The sequence below is a fragment of the Camellia sinensis genome, chromosome 15 (genome assembly GCF_055761805.1).
Source record: "Camellia sinensis isolate YWXY chromosome 15, ASM5576180v1, whole genome shotgun sequence".
In the NCBI taxonomy this organism is placed as follows: Eukaryota; Viridiplantae; Streptophyta; class Magnoliopsida; order Ericales; family Theaceae; genus Camellia; species Camellia sinensis.
The window spans coordinates 31,683,278-31,704,047 of NC_138975.1; the positions used below are offsets into that span (position 1 = coordinate 31,683,278).

At 35.1% G+C, this 20,770-nt stretch overlaps 1 protein-coding gene across 1 annotated transcript; it reads left to right on the top strand.

The window, feature by feature from the left end:
- Positions 1-11,623: 11,623 nt before the first annotated feature.
- On the top strand, positions 11,624-18,444 carry LOC114294551 (uncharacterized). The gene is made up of 9 exons (XM_082908131.1): positions 11,624-11,635; positions 11,759-11,796; positions 11,985-12,082; positions 12,538-12,572; positions 12,951-13,032; positions 14,468-14,608; positions 14,980-15,820; positions 17,437-17,534; positions 18,095-18,444. The coding sequence occupies exons 1-7, from the start codon at positions 11,624-11,626 to the stop codon at positions 15,345-15,347; spliced, it is 774 nt and encodes a 257-aa protein (XP_082764257.1). The 3' UTR covers positions 15,348-15,820; positions 17,437-17,534; positions 18,095-18,444.
- The last annotated feature ends 2,326 nt before the right edge of the window (positions 18,445-20,770 follow it).

Sequence of the window (20,770 nt, forward strand, 5' to 3'; positions counted from 1 at the left end):
ATCGTCGTGATTCGATATCGGCGTTGTGGATTCAACATTGGGCAAGACAATTTCGAGGTGAAGACGGAGCTGGAAGAGGCACATAGGGGTCGGTTCGATTCAGGCGTGGATTCGCTAGGTAATTGAGAGTACGCTTGTGCAATTCCTTTATGTCTTCTTAGTGGATTGTTTTGTGGCTTTTGCTCTTAGTTTTTTATCACAATTGGAGGCGCTCCAATTATGGTTTTTCTACGTTAAATCACTGTGTTGATTTGTCTTTGATTGTTTGATTAGGATTGCTATTTACTGCTTAAAATTGATACATAATCACAAATCAATATCTAGGAGATTTCTAAATTTTTCACCATTTGTCTTCATGAATGAGCATGTCCTAGCTGGTTGAAATAGTGAAATAGAAAGGACGGCTAACCTACCTGAAAAATCTAAAAATCTTCTAGATGTTGATTTGTGATTGTGTATCAATTTTAAGCAATAAAACAATCCTAATCAAACAATCAAGACAAATTGACACAACGATTTTAATGTGGAAAAACCACAATTGGACACCTCCAATTGTGATAAAAAATCACGGGCAACAGCCACAAAATAATCCACTAAGAAGATATAAAGGAATTACACAGGTATACTCTCAATTACCTAACGAATTCACGCCCGAATTGAACCAACCTCTATGTGCCTCTTCCAACCCCGTCTTCACCTTGGAATTGTCTTGACGATGAGACACTCCGGAATCCACCAAAGCTTCAGGCTCGAATTCTTCAGAATCCACAGAAGAACAACTCTCTCTTTTATGTAGAACAAACAAATAATCCTTTGATGTATACTATTTAAACCATGAGTTGAATACTCAATGAAAACATCAAAGAAAACTAGCAAAATATCCCCATATATAAACCTTAGAATACAAAAAGAAGATCTGGAGGACTTTTCTAAGTTTTGGGAGAAACCCAACTACTTATAGAAAACCAAAGTAATCCTAGTTCTGGAAGAAAACCAATTCCTTATAGAAATCCAAGAATCTGTGTTCGCGCGGTCTGCTCGAGCGTGGGACTTCCCGCTCGAGCGGAGGCTTCAAAATTGTGTGATTCATATAGGCTTCACGCTCGAGCGGAAGTTTCCACGCTTGAGCGTCGAATCACACTATCCAGTACTTTTTCAGGCGAAGCAGAGATGTTGTGAGCTTGCAATTTGGGTTTTATTCTTGGCAACCCCGTTTGACAAAACTCCTTTCAGTTGTATTTGTTTTCGCACCTTTTATTTCAGTGAGGCTATGAGTTTATTAGATGCGAATCCAACCCGAATCGTGCCTTTGTCAATTTCCATGGATCAAAACCGAGGTTGTAACAGGATCTAGTTTTCCAGATTTTCCAATTTTGGTCATCCCGCTCGAGCGGGGATTGCAAGCTCACAGCATCTCTGCTTCACCTGAAAAAGTACTGGATGGTGTGATTCGACGCTCGAGCGTGGGAACTTCCGCTCGAGCGTGAAGCCTATATGAATCACACAATTTTGAAGCAATCTCCAAAATAACTATTAGTCCCACAAGAGTATATGAAAAAGCAATAGACATATGACACGATTATCTTGAAACATGAGATGGAAAACATGAATAGATGAAAACTAAGACTCATGAAAAACAACTCTCAAACAACAAAAGCAAGATCATAAACCAACCCAAGCAAAGATATGACGATGTGAATGCCAAGAACATGCAAGAAGGAAATAATTAGCAAACAGTGCATAGAAACTTGCAAAACATATAGCCAATCTCCCTTACCAAACATATCAAAATGAACCAAACTCCCCCTCACTAAAATCAACCACAAACACTGAAAACCAGTGAACAAGAATAAAACGACAAAAATACTATGGTGGAGCAAGCAAGGAATTTCATATTAGTACCTTAAAACACATAAGATTATCCAAGAAGCACCAGTACAAGAAAACACAATGTGCACAGTCTGTAGAAGATTCCTCATGAAAGAAGGTGATGCATTATGTGAAAAGCATAGATCCCATGATAAAAGTGTGTGTGTGACTCTTGGAGTTCGACAAACACTAGATTCAATCCTAGTAGTGATCTGAAAGTTGGACCTCTGGCAAGAGAATTTATGCACAACTAAGGAAAGTCAAACCACTAGGAATCAAGGGGTATTTGGTGAGTAAAGGCGGAGGTTCCCCCTCAATCAATGAATCTTTTCCCTTTTTTTTTCTTTCTTTTACACATTTTTTCTTTCTTTTGCATATTTTTTCTTTTTTTTTTCTTTTTCTTTTGCACAATCATTGGCGGCTGGCACGCTCAAGAGTATGGAAACCGAACCAGAGAAGTATGGATATAATAAGGATGGCCTGGTTGGTGACTCTGAGGTAGCCTTTTCCTCATGGCTAGACTGCAAAGAATTAAGGGGAAAGCCATGTTGATGCAAAAAGATGGTAGGTGGTTAAGAGACTCAACATCACCCATGATATGCTAATATAGGTCAATTCCTCTAAAAACGCAAAAGATCAATGACAGAAGTCCATAGATAAAAAAATCACTAAGGCAGAAGACTCCAAAATTTGCTAATCTAAGAGTGTGTACAGAATGAAACATACTAATAAAAAAACACGCACTCCAAAATGAGTAATGACCACAGAAAGCACACATATATTAACATGTAATGGATATTCTCATCAATTTCAATATGCACCAAGGACCACTCAAAAATTTCAAGCTTGCAAAACTATACTAAGAAAATCTTTTTGGGATTTTTTTTTTCAATTAATTTTTTTTTTTTCTAACTAAAGCAAGACAAAAAAAAAATGAACAAGCACACATGTAATGACAAAAAAAAAAAAAACGCAGAAACCCAAAAACTAAAATGACAAAACAAATTAACACAAGTCAAGTTTTCTTACCCAAACTGCTTTTGTACAAAAAAAAAATTTGAGAATTGCGGTTCTTGGGTGGTGTCTTGACATTGTGGTTCTCTTCCCTTTCAATGGGGACCTGTCTCGACATGGTTTCCAACTTCTTATTTCTAAGTCTAGGCAAATACACTCTCCCATGCAACTTATAACAATAAGGGCGAATATGACCATGCATACCATAGTGATGACAAATAAAAACAGAGTGTACCTTCTTTTCTTTTACCTTACCAACTCTAGGAAGTTTGAGAAGTCCATCCTTATGCTGAAATTTTTGTTCTTCCTTTCCTTGAGTTCTTGTATCATGAGATGTAGATGCACTCTGTTTTTGCTCTTTGTTATCACCAAAGCCAATGCCACTATTGTTAGAACAAATTTGTTGAGACCCAATGATATTGTCCAAAGTCTTTGATCCTCTGTTCCAAAGACCAGTTCTTCCTCTTTCTTGATCATTAGTTCTTCCAAAGCTACTTGAGACGTCTCGAGAGTTTCAATTTTTTCTTCATATGTTGCATAGATTTTCTGTAGCTCATTCATCTCTGTCTCACTAGTCAAGAGTTTTGCACAAAGAGCTTGTTGATCATTAGCTATCTTGATGGCATCAATCGTAGCCTCAGAAATCTCCTCTTTAGTTTGACATTCTCACTTTCACATGCTTTGAGCTTCATAGTGAGTTTGTCATTTAATTTGGATAACTTAAGAGATTCCTTATACAACTTTTCATAAGCTTGCTCAAGCTTTTCATCATCACTTCCCGAGGATTCATCATCAGTGGCATTCTCAACTGGGGCCTTCGGAGACTCTGTTCGTCCATCAGTTTCAGAAGCCACCATGAAAGCAAGGAATTGTTTATGTCCCTCTTCGCCTTGATCTTCATTGTCACTTTCATCTTCATCAGATTCTGATTCATTATCCCAAGTGATGGCGAGGGCTTTCTTCTTCCTCAAACGAGTAGGGCATTCTGAAGCAAAGTGGCCAAATCCTTGGCATTCATAGCATTGGAATCTTTTAGAGTTCCCTTGTATCTTTTGTTTCTCCTTCTCGGCTATAGAATTAATTTTGAGTTTATCTTTGCCTTTAGATTTATGAGTGTGAGTAGATTCCAAAAGATTAGGATTGTTTTTCAAAAAAGATTTTTTAAATTGTATAATAAAAGCAGCCGTAATCTTGGAATCTATCTTACAGTCCTCATCAGAATCCTCTCCAACTCTATGAGCACTACTAAAAGCAATATCTTTTTGTTTCTTTTTGAAATTCCTATGTGCCTCATAAGTTTGGAGATTTCCAACCAACCGATCTAGCTTGAGGTTGTCAACATCTTGAGCCTCCTCAATAGCCGTAACTTTTGGTTGGAACCGATCGGCCAAGGATCTCAAAAATTTTCCCACAACTTTGGATTATGGTTTTTTTTTTCACCTAAATTGAAGCTGGAATTTACAATGTCACTCAACTTCGCATAAAATTCATCAAAGGTCTCATTATCTTTCATTGAAAGGTTTTCAAAACTAGATGTGAGCCTTTGAAGTTTTGAGCGTTTCACAGAAAGAGTGCCCTCATGAACAGTTTGTAAGATATCCCAAGCCTCTTTTGCGACTTCACAATTACAAATACGACTAAATTCTTCAGGTATGATAGCGCAAAAGAGAGAATTGATAGCTTTACTATTCCAGCTACTATTTTGGTAATCAATTGTGTCCCACTTTTCAATTGGTTTGGGGAAAGTTACTCCATCAATGGTAATTGTTGGTTCGGTCCACCCATTCATGACAGATTGCCAAACTTTTTCATCTATAGATTTCAAAAACGATCTCATCCGAGCTTTCCAAAAAGAATAATTGGATCCGTCAAGTAGGGGTGGTCGAACCATAGAGTTTCCCTCACGAATTGAATCCATTATCACAAATCAAACAAGATATTGTTCTAAAAGAATATTTAAAAAAAAAAGAACGACCTGCTCTGATACCAATTAAAAAATCTAGAAATCCCCTAGATGTTGATTTGTGATTATGTTGCAATTTTAAGCAGTATATAACAATCTCAATCAAACAATCAAGACAAATCGACACAACGATTTTACGTGGAAAAACCACAATTGAACACCTCCAATTGTGATAAAAAAATCACGGGCAACAGCCACAAAACAATTCACTAAGAAGATATAAAGGAATTACACAGGTATACTCTCAATTACCTAGCGAATCCACGCCTGAATTGAACCAACCTCTGTGTCTCTTCCAACCTTGTCTTCACCTCGGAATTGTCTTGACGATGAGTCACTCCGGAATCCACCAAAGCTTCAGGCACGAGTTCTTCAGAATCCACCGAAGAACAACTCTCTCTCTTTTGTGTAGAATAAACAAACAAACCTTTGATGTATGCTTCTTAAACCATGAGTTGAATACTCAATAAAAAAACATCAAATAAAACTAGCAAAAATATCTCCAGATATAAACCTTAGAATCCAAAAAGAAGATCTGGAGGACTTTTCCAAGTTTTGGGAGAAACTCAACTACTTATAGAAAACCAAAGTAATCCTAGTTTTGGAAGAAAACCAATTCCTTATAGAAATCTAAGAATCTGTGTTCGCGCGCTGTCCACTCGAGCGTGGGACTTCCCCCTCGAGCGGAGGCTTCAAAATTGTGTGATTCATATAGGCTTCACGCTCGAGCGGAAGTTTCCACGCTCGAGCGTCGAATCACACCATCCAGTACTTTTTCAGGCGAAATAGAGATGCTGTGAGCTTGCAATCCCCGCTCGAGCGTCACTTTCCCCGCTCGAGCGGGACGACCAAAATTGAAAAATCTGGAAAACTAGATCCTGTTACAGCCTCGGTTTTGATCCATGGAAATTGACAAAGGCACGATTCGGGTTGGATTCACATCTAATAAACTTATAGCCTCACTGAAATAAAAGGTGCGAAAACAAATATAACTGAAAAGAGTTTTGTCAAACGGGGTTGCCAAGAATAAAACCTAACAATAGGATCAAAATTATGTGATTCATATAGGCTTCACGCTCGAGCGGAAGTTTCCACGCTTGAGCGTCGAATCACACCATCCAGTACTTTTTCAAGCGAAACATAGATGCTGTGAGCTTGCAATCCCCGCTTGAGTGTCACTTTCCCCGCTCAAGCGAGATGACCAAAATTGGAAAATCTGGAAAACTAGATCGTGTTACAACCTCGGTTTTGATCCATCGAAATTGACAAAGGCACGATTCGGGTTGGATTCGCATCTAATAAACTCATAGCCTCACTGAAATAAAAGGTGCAACAACAAATACAACTTAAAGAAGTTTTGTCAAACGGGGTTGCCAAGAATAAAACCTAACAATCGCCCCCTTTGGCAATGCTGTGACAAAACACACCTAACAAATCAAATCCTAAACACCCCAACCCATTACAGCCAATAAAACCCAACTTCTTTCTCAAGGTCTTGATCTGCAAAACAGTTATTAGTGCCACAATCTTCAAAACAACTATTAGTCCCACAAGAGTATATGAAAAAATAATAGACATATGACACGATTACCTTGAAACATGAGATGGAAAACATGAATAGATGAAAACTAAGACTCATGAAAAACAACTCTTAAACAACAAAAGCAAGATCAAAAACCACACAAGCAATGATATGACGATGTAAATACCAGGAACATGCAAGAAGGAAATAATTAGCAAACAGTGCATAGCAACATGCAAAACATATAGCCAATCTCCCTTACCAAACATATCAAAATGTTCATGCTAAACAACTCTTGCAATGAAAAACCAAACTCCCTTATCAACCCAAATCAAAATGAACCAAACTCCCCCTCACTAAAATCAACCACAAACACTGAAAACCAGTGAACAAGAATAAAACAACAAAAATACTATGGTGGAGCAAGCAAGGAATTTCAAATTAGTACCGTAAAACACATAAGATTATCCAAGAAGCACCAGTACAAGAAAACACAATGTGCACAGCCTGTAGAAGATTCCTCATGAAAGAAGGTGATGCATTATGTGAAAAGCATAGATCCCGTGATAAAAGTGTGTGTGACTCTTGGAGTTCGACAAACACTAGATTCAATCTTAGTAGTGATCTAAAAGTTGGGCCTCTGGCAAGAGAATTTAAGCACAACTAAGGAAAGTCAAACCACTAGGAATCAAGGGGTATTTGGTGAGTAAAGGCGGAGGCTCCCCCTCAATCAATGAATCTTTTCCTTTTTTTTTTCTTTCTTTTGCACATTTTTTTCTTTCTTTTGCATAATTTTTCTTTTTCTTTTTCTTTTTCTTTTGCACAATCATTGGCGGCTGACACGCTCAAGAGTATGGAAACCGAACCAGAGAAGCATGGATATAATAAGGATGGCCTGGTTAGTGACTCTGAGGTAGCCTTTTCCTCATGGCTAGACTGCAAAGAATTAAGGGAAAAGCCATGTTGATGCAAAAAAATGGTAGGTGGTTAAGAGACTCAACATCACCCATGATATGCTAATATAGGTCAATTCCTCTAGAAACGCAAAAGATCAATGACAGAAGTCCATAGAGAAAAAAATCACTAAGGCGGAAGACTCCAAAATTTGCTAATCCAAGAGTGTGTACAGAATGAGACATACTAATCAAAAAACACGCACTCCAAAATGAGTAATGACCACAGAAAGCACACATATATTAACATGTAATGGATATTCTCATCAATTCCAATATGCACCAAGGACCACTCAAAAATTTCAAGCTTGCAAAACCATACTAAGAAAATCTTTTTGGGATTTTTTTTTTTTCAATTAATTTTTTTTCTAACTAAAGCAAAACAAAAAAAAAATGAACAAGCACACATGTAATGACAAAAAAAAAAAAAACGCAGAAACCCAAAAACTAAAATGACAAAACAAATTAACACAAGTCAAGTTTTCTCACCCAAACTGCTTTAGTACGAAATTTTTTTGAGAATTGCGGTTCTTGGGTGTTGTCTTCACATTGTGGTTCCCTTCCCTTTCAATGGGGACCTGTCTCGACATGGTTTCCAACTTCTTATTTCTAGGTCTAGGCAAATACACTCTCCCATGCAACTTATAACAATAAGGGCGAATATGACCATGCATACCACAGTGATGACAAATAAAAATAGAGTGTGCCTTCTTTTCTTTTACCTTACCAACTCTAGGAAGTTTGAGAAGTCCATCCTTATGTTGAAATTTTTGTTCTCCCTGTCCTTGAGTTCTTGTATCATGAGATGTTGATGCACTCTGTTTTTGCTATTTCTTACCACCAAAGCCAATGCCACTCTTGTCTGAACAGATTTGTTGAGACCCAATGATATTGTCCAAAGTCTTTGATACTTTGTTCCAAAGACCAATGGTAACCATAGCACACTTGAGTTCTTCCTTTTTCTTAATCATTAGTTCTTCCAAAGCAACTTGAGACATCTCGAGAGTTTCAATTTTTTTTTTCATATGTTGCATAGATTTGTTGTAGCTCGTTCCTCTCTGTCTCACAAGTCAAGAGTTTTGCACAAAGAGCTTGTCAATCATTAGCTATCTTGATGGCATCAATCCTAGCCTCGGAAATCTCCTCCTTTAGTTTGACATTCTCACTTTCACGTGCTGTGAGTTTCATAGTGAGTTTGTCATTCAATTTGGATAACTTAAGAGATTCCTTATACAACTTTTCATAAACTTGCTCAAGCTCTTCATCATCACTTCCCGAGGATTCATCATCAGTATTCTCAACCGGCCTCTTCGGATACTCTGTTCGTCCTTCAGTTTCAGAAGCCACCATGAAAGCAGGGAATTGTTTATGTCCCTCTTCGCCTTGATCTTCGTTGTCACTTTCATCTTCATTAGATTTTGATTCATCATCCCAAGTGATGGCGAGGGCTTTCTTCTTCCTCAAACGAGTAGGGCATTCTGAAGTAAAGTGGCCAAATCCTTGGCATTCATAGCATTGGAATCTTTCAGAGTTCCCTTGTATCTTTTGTTTCTCCTTCTTGGCTATAGAATTAATTTTGAGTTTATCTTTGCCTTTAGATTTATGAGTGTGAGTAGATTCCAAAAGATTAGGATTCTTTTTCAAAAAAGATTTTTTAAATTGTTTAACAAAAGCAGCCGTAATCTTGGAATCTATCTTACAGTCCTCATCAGAATCCTCTCCAACTCTATGAGCACTACTAAAAGCAATATCTTTTTGTTTCTTTTTGAAATTCCTATGTGCCTCATAAGTTTGGAGATTTCCAACCAACTGATATAGCTTGAGGTTGTCAACATCTTGAGCCTCCTCAATAGCCGTAACTTTTGGTTGGAACCGATCGGCCAAGGATCTCAAAATTTTTTCCACAACTTTGGATTCTGGTATTTTTTCACCTAAATTGAAGATGGAATTTACAATGTCACTCAACTTCGCATAAAATTCATCAAATGTCTCATTATCTTTCATTGAAAGGTTTTCGCAATTAGATGTGAGCCTTTGAAGTTTTGAGCATTTCACAGAAAGAGTGCCATCATGAACAGTTTGTAAGATATCCCAAGCCTCTTTTGCGACTTCACAATTACAAATACGGCTAAATTCTTCAGGTATGACAGCGCAAAAGAGAGAATTGATAGCTTTACTATTCCAGCTACTATTTTGATAATCAATTGTGTCCCACTTTTCAATTGGTTTGGGGAAAGTTACTCCATCAATGGTAATTGTTGGTTCGGTCCACCCATTCATGACAGATTGCCAAACTTTTTCATCTATAGATTTAAAAAAACGATCTCATCCGAGCTTTCAAAAAAGAATAATTGGATCCGTCAAGTAGGGGTGGTCGAACCATAGAATTTCCCTCACGAATTGAATCCATTATCACAAATCAAACAAGATCTCGTTCTAAAAGAATTTTTTAAAAAAAAAAAAAAAGAACGACCTGCTCTGATACCAATTGAAAAATCTAAAAATCCTCTAGATGTTGATTTGTGATTATGTATCAATTTTAAGCAATAAAACAATCCTAATCAAACAATCAAGACAAATCAACACAACAATTTTAACGTGAAAAAATCACAATTGGACACCTCCAATTGTGATAAAAAACCACGGGCAACAACCACAAAACAATCCACTAAGAAGATATAAAGGAATTATACAGGTATACTCTCAATTGCCTAGCGAATCCACGCCCGAATTGAACCAACCTCTATGTGCCTCTTCCAACCCTGTCTTCACCTCGGAATTGTCTTGACGATGAGCCCCTCCGGAATCCACCAAAGCTTCATGCTCGAATTTTTTAGAATCCACCGAAGAACAACTCTCTCTTTTATGTATAACAAACAAATAATCCTTTGATGTATACTGTTTAAACCATGAGTTAAATACTCAATGAAAACATCAAAGAAAACTAGCAAAATATCCCCAGACATAAACCTTAGTATACAAAAAGAAGATCTGGAGGACTTTTCCAAGTTTTGGGAGAAACCCAACTACTTATAGAAAACCAAAGTAGTCCTTGTTTTGTAAGAAAACCAATTCCATATAGAAATCCAAGAATCTGTGTTCGCGTGGTCCGCTCGAGCGTGGGACTTCCCGCTCGAGTGGAGGCTTCAAAATTGTGTGATTCATATAGGCTTCACGCTCGAGCGGAAGTTTCCACGCTCGGGCGTCGAATCACACCATCCAGTACTTTTTCAAGCAAAGCAGAGATGCTGTGAGCTTGCAATCCCCGCTCAAACGTCACTTTTTTCGCTCAAGCGGGACGACCAAAATTGAAAAATCTGAAAAATTAGATCCTGTTACAATCTCGGTTTTGATCCATGGAAATTGACAAAGGCACGATTCGGGTTGGATTCGCATCTAATAAATTCATAGCCTTACTGAAATAAAAGGTGCGAAAACAAATACAACTGAAAGGAGTTTGTTAAACAGGATTATCAAGAATAAAACGTAACACTACCAAAACAATATTAGATAACAACTAACGAATTAATTGTGAACTCAAATTGCTCATTGATTCTCGTTTCAAATTATTTATTTATCATATAATTAAATTCAAATAAACTTTTAACGTAATCAAGAGGGTTGAAAAAATCAGAACAAGAAAAATGTGAACAGAAATACGATTTGTATCTCTCTTGATTGATATATTATACATACTAAAAAAATTGCTAACATTTCAATTATATGACACCCCCTATGTTTTTTCCCCCATAAGGTACCTTTTATTTATTTGTTAATTATCTTTTTCTTTGGAGTCTATGAATGATGGAATGTGTGTATGCATGCTTACCAAAGCAAACAATACCTATGAAAACTAATCATCATTGTTTTTTGGTGTATATAACCTCTAATTTTCAGCACAATGACCTCAAAAGACTGGTTAACGATAATTTTAGAGGCTGTTAATAAAAAAATACGTAATATTAAAATATTTATAATTTTAACATATATTTTATAAATTGCAAAAAAAATTTATATAATATAATTTTTAACTCTTTAATGCTGCGTTTGGTTGGAAGATTTGGAGACACTACGAGAAATATTGGTTATGCCGGCGCTTATATAACAACGTTTTTAAAAACGCTGCAGAAAAGGTGGTGCTTCTTTCAATAAACGTCACGTCACTCCGTACGAAAAGGAAGGCCTGTTGCGTTTTTCTATATATCAGATAAAAAAAATATTTTACAAAATCCCTCTCTCATAAAAAGAAGCGTGAGTGAGAGATGAGGGTTTTTACTTTTTAGCGAGAGAAAGTTTGCAAGAATGGCGTCTAGGGTTTGGATCTGCTGATTTTTCTTCGATTTCTCAGTAATCATTTTATTTAGGCTTTGGATCTATGTGTTCTTCAATTTCCCTCTAATTGATTTGCGATTTGCCTTTGAAAGCGAGGAGTTATAGACGAATCGAAACTATTGGTTCGATTTCTACACTTCACCGTAAGTATTAAATTGAGTTTGTTTTGATCTCACTTTGTCGTGTTTCTTGATCGATTTCTGTCATGCTAATCTATTAAAATCTGTATGTATCAATTTCTTGTTCTTTCTTGGGGTTTATATGATTAGAAACCTGATCTCGAGAACTCAAAGCTTGTTAGGGTTTTAGCTAATTTCTCTTAGAAATACAGGGATCTGATCTCAAAACTTGTATTTCGTGCTCTATTTGCGTCAAATCGATCCCGGTGTTCCCATGGTTCAAGAAGAAGAGGCCTCTTAGAACTAACAGGTTTGATCTCGAAACCTGTGTTCCGATGGTTCGAGAATGAGAGGTTTCTCTCTCTCTCTCTCTCTCTCTCTCTCTCTCTCTCTCTCTCTCTCTCATAGTTTGCATATTTGATTTGATATAATCGACCAAATTTTTCTGATAGTTCTTCTTCTAGCTGGAATTATTGCTTCTCAATATTTTTTTGATTTGCTATTGTAGTAGGGACTTTCCAGATTTTTTTATTTTTATTTTATATTTATTTGCAATGAGATTGGTCCCTCGAGACCTGATCTGTTCTTCCAAAAAGAGTCAAATCCACTCAAGCACCACTTCCTCTTCTTCTTCTACTATTTATTTATTTATTATTATTATTTTTGTGTAGTTGTTTTATGCTATTATTTTTCTCTCACTCTGGTTTTCTCTTTTCTTCTTGGATATTCATTAGTGTAAACTGTTTTTTTTTTCTTCTTTTGCAGATCGATGTGGTACTTTAACTGGTTTTAGTAATAAGGTACTTATTTGGGTTGCAATTCCAAGTTGTTTCCTTATTCATTGTGTGGAAAACATTGAATGTGCTGGATGATTTCTAGTCTCTCTGATTCATTCTCTTCTCTATTCTTTATGATTTCAATGCAATATACAGTGCAGACATATTCACAACTATATATTAATGGGTTTTGAGGTTTTCTCATCTAATCATCTGATGGAGGGTTTGATTGATTCATATTCTCGTGGGAATTTCATAATTTTTATTGGGTTTTGGGATTTGAGTTCCTTCCCCTTTTACTTTCCCTCCATCCAAACAAAGTCTTACTATCAAATAGGCCAATTTGAACACGCATTTATTTATTCTAACATAATTTTCTCATCACATTTCTTTCTTTTCTAGGCCTTTGTTTTTTATTTTCAACCTCAAGATCCTGAAAATATATATGTAGCACTTGCAGCTCTATCTGGCAGAAAAATACCAGGTATGCCCCTTGATGTTTTTAAATTTTTTGTTTCGTTTTTCGTTTTGGTATTGATTTTTTATTTATATATATATATATATATATATTCATTTTAGTTGCTAATGTTTAATTATATATATTCAACACATAACTAATACTAAAAAATTTAAGTGCAAATGGCATGCTTAACTTAGGAAGTTTATTAAAATAATCGATATTATTATTTATCATCTATTAGTATTATATTCACCCAAAAATCTTTTAGTATTATAAAGCCTTGTCTTTTATTGCCAAAAAAAGGTCAATCTTTGTTAGTGTTTTTAGAAAGATAAAGGTTTTGTTTAGTTTGAATTTAAAAAATTATTTTTTGAAACTTTAAAAAAAAATAAAAAATTATCACCTCTTGATCCAGGTATGAATTGAAGATTATCTACTCTATTTCATATTTTGATGATTTCAAGTTGCTGCCCTTAATCTTTAGAATTTCCAAATATGCATTGTTGTATTACAATAAATAATATATTCATGGTGCTACTGTTGGTACCTAATAATTTATTAAGGATCAATTTAAATGTTGCATTTGAGATTGTTAATGTTAATTGTTTCTCTAATAATGTACTATGTGCTTATGGAAATTATCTTGGCAACATGTTTCACTTTTTTTTTTTATGGAAATTATCTTGATGATGATATTAGAAATTCTGTTTCTTACGTGGGTAATCATCATGGATATAGAAATTACTAAAGTCACGAGAAGTTAATAGACGAAACCTATTATAGATTTCTCCCGAGTGGGAACTTACATAACCCCCTCAAATATCATCTAATGTTGAAGGGTTCTCTACCGTTGATGTCCAATTTATAGGAGGGTAAACCATAGGAAGATTGAGTTTAATAGGAAGGAGACTTGAGTCAATTTAATGGATAATAACCCCTCTTCTTAGACTTAGAAACTGGTAATGTATCCGTATGCAACAGAACTGATGATTGAAGTGTAAAAACCAGTTTGCTTGAAAATAGGAGATGAATCAAATTTTACATGTGATGTGGTTTCAAATTTTACATGTCAATAATTTGGAATTAATATCACCTTCTTTGAGCCACTTAATCTTTTAGCCTTTTGACCCTAGAAAATTTGCTCCTTAAAAATTTTCCTTTTTTCTTGCTTTTTCTTGGGATATGATTTTGTTGTTCTTAAATGTTAACTGAGTCAATGAATACATGGTGGACCAGTTTTCCAAGGGGTCACATAGCATAATTTCCAGCTACTTGGGAAAAAAGGCATTAAAATGGAAGTTATGGAAGTACTCTAATGCAATTAAAGGAGAGACAGCGAATATCTTTTGATTCCATATGTAAGTGATCAAGTTGGATTATCTTCATTAACTTCACCTGATTGGGATTTGATCTAGTAGTAATGGTTCTAAATTTTTCATCTGAACATGGTTCAATGCAGGCATAGCCGTGGCATCTCAAGCTTCTTCAGCTAATATAAAGAAGAAAACAGAGAAACATGTTGATGATGGTGGTGGTGATATAGTTGAAGCAGTACCAAACCTGAAGTTGCTTCAGCATCATCATTGGGAGGTGCTAGTGAGTATGACAATTCAACTCCATTGGTCCAGGTTACAACATACAATAGCGTTGAAGTTCAGGAGTTCTCATCTGATGGCAAGATTTGAATATTTTCCTCCCTGTTTTTAGCTGTAGTTGTGTAATTATTCTTAGAGCCTGTTTGGTGCAGCTTTTCCAAAGCTGTAAGTTGATGATAAATAGAAGCTAAAAGAATGATTTCCCCAGCTTTTTTCAACTTTATTTGAGCTATTTCTGTCTCATAAGCTATAAGTAAAAGCTACACCAAACACTTTCACAGAGACTCAAAATAAGAAAAGTTATAAGCAGCATTATAAGTTGCACCAAACAGCACCGCAGTTGAGTTGACTCATTATTTATTCATTTACAATGCAGTGCAAGACAGTGGGGATGTTAATGACAGTGCAGATGCAGCAAAGTTGATTGAAAATATGGGGTTGAGTAAGGAGGTAAATGGTTCATCAGAATATGGAGGTGAAGATGAGAATGGGATGACTTTCAATGACACTGATCGAGCCGACACTGATGACAACGATGATAATAAACCAGAGCATCCTGGTGAAGTGTCAAAATATGAAAGAAATCTGGAACTTCTTAACATCATGACACACTCCATTTTTTTGAGTTTTCTGTTAGGAACGTGCTCTCTCTCTCTCTCATGTGTATTATGTAGAATATACGTACCGAAATTTCTTAGCTTAGTTTGCATGTCAGGGTTGATCTGTTATCTAGTTACAGCATAGCCTAGTTGATTTTGTGTAGTATCACCAGATGGTGCATTTTTCGACTCTCATTCATAACCGTATCTCATTTTTTGTGCCAGTTAGACTTCATTTCTATTTTTTTTTTCCTTCTTTTTTTTTTTGGATAGTGCTTTGAGCCCCACATTTCAGGCTATTGTCTGTAATCTTTATGTTTCCGTTTCCAGTTTCTTTGGTAGCCTAGAAAATTTTCTAGAAAGTAATTCTTTGGTGTTGGAAGCTGACGTGGTGAGCACTATCTTTGAAACAAAATTGAGGATCGTTGAGCTGCTGGATCGCTGATTTTGTTATCCAGTTTTGTTTAATTGTTATATACATGCAGTTTTAATATCGTCCTTTTAAGATATTTAATTGTTTCTTGTGCCTATACAGCATCACTGGGCATTTGTGGGGGAAGATACTGTCTCTAGTTGATCATCTTTGAAGTTTTCAAAGACGGAAAATTTCATGATCAGGTTAGTGATTTCCCCATCATATGTCTAATTGACCAATTTTGGAGGATGGTGCTCTATTGCCCGTGCTTGCTTTGTGTCATTTAGTTGAGCTGTTCTATTTGTTGTGGTATCCATTAGAAGCAACATCCGAACATGTACAAAATGGTTTGTATATATAGATATGATCCCCCTCAACTTTAAAAACCTACCCTTAAATCCCCTCTACTCCTGTTTAAAGTGAATACACAGATGGCCTCAACAAGAAATGATTCTCACTCAAATTTAATGCCTTTGTTCTTATCTTTTATCTCACCCTTCCATTTTCTCCCTCGCTGTACCTGGACTATGGATTTTGTGGTGTGCCTTTCACCTGATTCAATGAGGCCTTTTGAATCTGATGAGTAGTTCATGGATAACGTCTATATAAGTAGTTCCCCATGCTCATTTTTGTGGTAAATTAAGAATTTTAGAGGGACATGTTTACTCAGCAATTATGCTGGTATGACTTTGATGTTGAAGTGCAAAATCCTCAAGAGCTGTGTTCTTCAGATAGCAGAGGGGCTGCGGAGTGGGATCGGTAAGGTGTGGTAGGGGTTAACCTGAGACAGTGAACTCGGCTGTGGCGTTGGCATCCTTCCCTTGTGATTATCCTTGTCGAGAGTGAGTTCAAGCATTACCTTCTCAAACAAATCATGGTTTTTATTGAATTTAGGTAGAGTAATAACAGTCTTGCAAATTTGCAGAGCACCATCAAATATATTTCAATCACTTTTAAGGGTATAAAAGTAATTCCAGCAATTGGATAGAGAAACTAACATTCACTTTAGTCTAGAGTAGGGGGGTTGTAGTGTTTTAAAGTTGAGGGGGGTGGTATGCATTTTTGAGACAAAATACTGGGGGTAATCAAATTTTCTGGGGGTAATCATATTATGCACCATAATTGTGCCAGTTAAGCTGTGAATGCACCATTAAATATCGGGTGTTTATGCTGTGAATGCACCATACTTAAGCTGTTGTAATTTTTAATCCAAGCACTATTGCCTTGCTATAAAGCCCTTGCTCTCAGGATGGAAATGGGGTGATGGCTGCCTTCCAAATGATGGTAGGCATTTCTCTAGTTGATACTGGTTAGTTATTTTCGTCTATGATTTGTAGTGTTTCAACTTATAACTTTCGAAAACAGCTAAAAAATAATTGAGATTATGCTGACCTTCAGAGGAATATGAAATTCTCTTAGGCACAGGTTACATCCTTGTTCATTGGATTGATCAAATAACAATTTTAACTTAGATTTCATTTGCATCACATATTGTGCAATATTGCTTCTTCAGTTAGTGGATTTATATGTCTATTATATTAGAAAAAAAATTATAAGTGCTTATCATGCCAACCTTTTGCACGTATTTACTGCAAAATATTCTTTAATATGTAAAATTTCTGAGTACAAAAGCCATATATAAGCTTCATGGACAGCATAACAATGGGATTTGGAATTGGCCTATCTGGTCGTGGTCGCTACCAGCTTATCACTGAGGTCTGGTTGCCTTTTCTATCACATATATATATATATATATATATATTTAGATAAAAAAACACTATTTAAGTTATTAATTTTTACTTGTTTGGGTTTCTTTCAGAGGTCTGTGCTTGCTATGCCAGAAAATGGTATTGGCTTGTTTCTAGATGTGGGCTTTTGCATATATAGCAGCACGAACTCCAGGAGGAGGATCAGTTGGTATGCTTTCTGTTATTTAAGAAGTTCAGTTGGGATCTATGGAGGGAATTTTTTTTATGATGTTATGTTTTCTTTTGTTTGCACATTGAAGCTTTTTGGTATCACCTTTAAGTATATTGAATTTAATGTTTAAATTCATCATTGAGGGGGGCAGTGACCAATCAGACCGATAAGATGGATTGAAGACTCATCAAAATCCAAATTAGATCAAAGACTCATCATCATGGGATATAATACCCTTGGCCTAATGTATAAGTGGGATAAACTGTCAATTCTATATGATATTAAATTATAAAATAGCAAAATAAGAACTTTGTTTGATAGTAGAAATAATAATTAAACTGGACGGAGAATTAGTAACTTAAAATTAAATTGTGATTTGTGTATATTACAGGACTGAAGTTCACAAGATAATGTCAACATCGACATTACTGATTAGGGGAATGCACTTGTATGCATTAGGTTAATTTAATCTAATGTTTTCCATTCTAATCTAATGTGTTAATCTATTGTATTGATATTAACCTTTCTAATTTGGTCCTGGCTGTGACTTTTTGCAGGACAGATTGGCAAAGTTTGCCTTGTCAGAAAAAAAATTTGTTTATAAACTGGGCCAAGCTTTTGCTACTATCGGTATTGCGTCATTAGGAATATGGATGTCTTCTCTGCTTTCTGCATGAGTTTTCAAGCCTGCTGACTTTGTAAATAAATCCTCATTGATTTCCAATATATTGTGTCTAGATATATTATGTAATTGTACATGTATCACATCTTATTCATATTAATAATGTGTCTCAGAAGAATCTGAAATGATTGTCATTTTTACATTCATTAAAGTACTGTATCAACTATGCTGCAAGGATAGATTCACTTACAATCGCTTTTGTAACTCATTTTACTTTTAGAGTGATTTCTTGCTGATTGAAAAGCAATTAAGATTTGAGGATGCCTGCTAAATTTCAACTCTTTCATGTCCATGTTAGGACACTTTATAGAAATTCTAAAGCTAGTTAAATATTAGCGTGGTGTATGCAGAAAAATCAGTTTGGAAACTAGGAAGCCAATTTTCTCTAATGTTCTATGAGAGATGTGTGGTAGAACCTTTTGTCAATGAAAGGTGAACTGTGCTAGATGGGTACTCTGTTGAAAAAGGCTATGGCGGCGTTTTTTAAACGTCACTATATCCCTACCCAATGGCTAGATTTGAAAAATGTATAAATGTCTATAACGGCGTTTAAAAACGTCGCTAAATGTCATAGTGACGTCATCATACCGTTAGGACAGGACATTCGGCGGCGTTTTTAAAAACGCCGCCTATACTACATATAGCGACGCTTTTAAAGCGTCATAAAGCTATAGCGACGGCCGCATCTTCGACGTTTGGTACTAAACGCCACAAAAACAATTAGCGGCGTTTTTTATATTTATAGCGGCGTTTTTAAAACGCCGCTAAAAGTCAGTTTCTAGCAGTGAGAGAAATTTTGAAAGGGGAAGGAAAAAAGTGTGTGAAACTATGTGAAATTTAAGTATATTTTATTGGAAAATGCTATGGACCCCAAACAAATTACCAAATTTTCTACCAAATTTCTCACATGGGTGTGGGATCCACACAAATCAAATGTGTGTGGGTTCCACATCCATGTGAGAGATTTGGTAGAAAATTTGATAATTTGTTTGGGGTTCCTAGCATAACTCTATTTTATTCTCATTTCACTTACCGTTTTCATTTTTCTTTCCAAATCCCTTCTCAAATCCCCCAACCAAACACAACATAAAAGTAGTTTTTAACATTTTTAGAATATATAGATATAGAGAGAGAGTAAAAGTCATGACATTAGCAGGAGGCACCGACCTTAGCCATAACAATCTGATGATTTGATGACCCTTTTATTTCTTCATGTGGCCCAATGTTGTTGAATGTTCCTTAAAGATTTCAATTTACCAAACTCCTTTTCTATAGTCAAAACTCACTCTATATAAGTTGTCATATATGCTTGGACTCCTTATATGTCAAAGGGAACACTCAATCATGTAACTGTTCTGTGGAGGACAACATCATTGAATCTAGACTTGGGTTTTAATTTAATTAATTAAGCAATGTCAAAGTGGAGGTTTAACTAAATTCATAGTTTCACGTTAATCTTTCCAACAACCCACTAAAATAAAGTGAAATTGTATTAATTAAACAGAGAGAATAACTAATTTTGTATGATTCATGTTTCATGTTCTCTACGTGGCGATGACTTTTGCTTTGGAGGCAATTGTTTTATGGAAAATTTAACTGTCAAAATTTATGTTTAGACTTCTGTACAGAACACGACAGGAAATTCAACTTTTAACGGGGTTTTAAAATTGAAAATTAAAAAGTTCTCTTCTGCTTTTTAATAATAAGTTTTATTTATTTACTTATTTAAGTTATATTTTGACACATATTTTTCAAATAAAAAAATTAAAAATAATTCCATAAATTACACCAAACAACCTAATGTGTGGTCCAAATCAACATTCTCGACCACACATTCATTTTTGTTTTTTGAGTTAATTTTTTAATATGTACAATTGTTAATTTATTATATATATTATCTATATGATTATATAAATCCAAATTAAAATTAGTGTCCTGAAATCTTTATTACTTCTTCTGTCAAGTAACTTTTTTTTAAAAAAAATTTAGTATGTGCCAGCTGGTAGTTACTTTTAAATTATAGTTGTTTGGATGCACTTCCTAAAGAAATTGATCTTTAAGGATAAGGCAATGGATACAATTTATTTGACTTTCATGTTACATTTTTATATGATTTTTAGCATGCTTGGCACTTTAAAAATAGGATAAATTATAAATACAGTATCTAAGATTTGTTTAAAATATAGATTATTTTTTGTGATTTAAAAAATTATAAATACTCCTTTATTAGAATTTTTTATTTAACAGAATTAACTAAAAAATAAAATTCATAATTACTTTCCTATATAATAATAAAATTACCTAAATTATTAATTGAAATATATTTTTAATATCATTAAAAACTGTTGATTGACTTCATAATTTATTAATAAAATAGGCTATGTGTTGTGAAATTAAAAACCTTAAGGGGTGGAATGTAATTTTCAAAACTACAAAGATAATTTGTATTTTAATTAAATCTCAGGGAATGTATTTATAATTTACCCTTAGAAATATTCTTTTTCTATGGTATATATATATAGTGGTCCATGTTAATTCACTTTATTCAAGC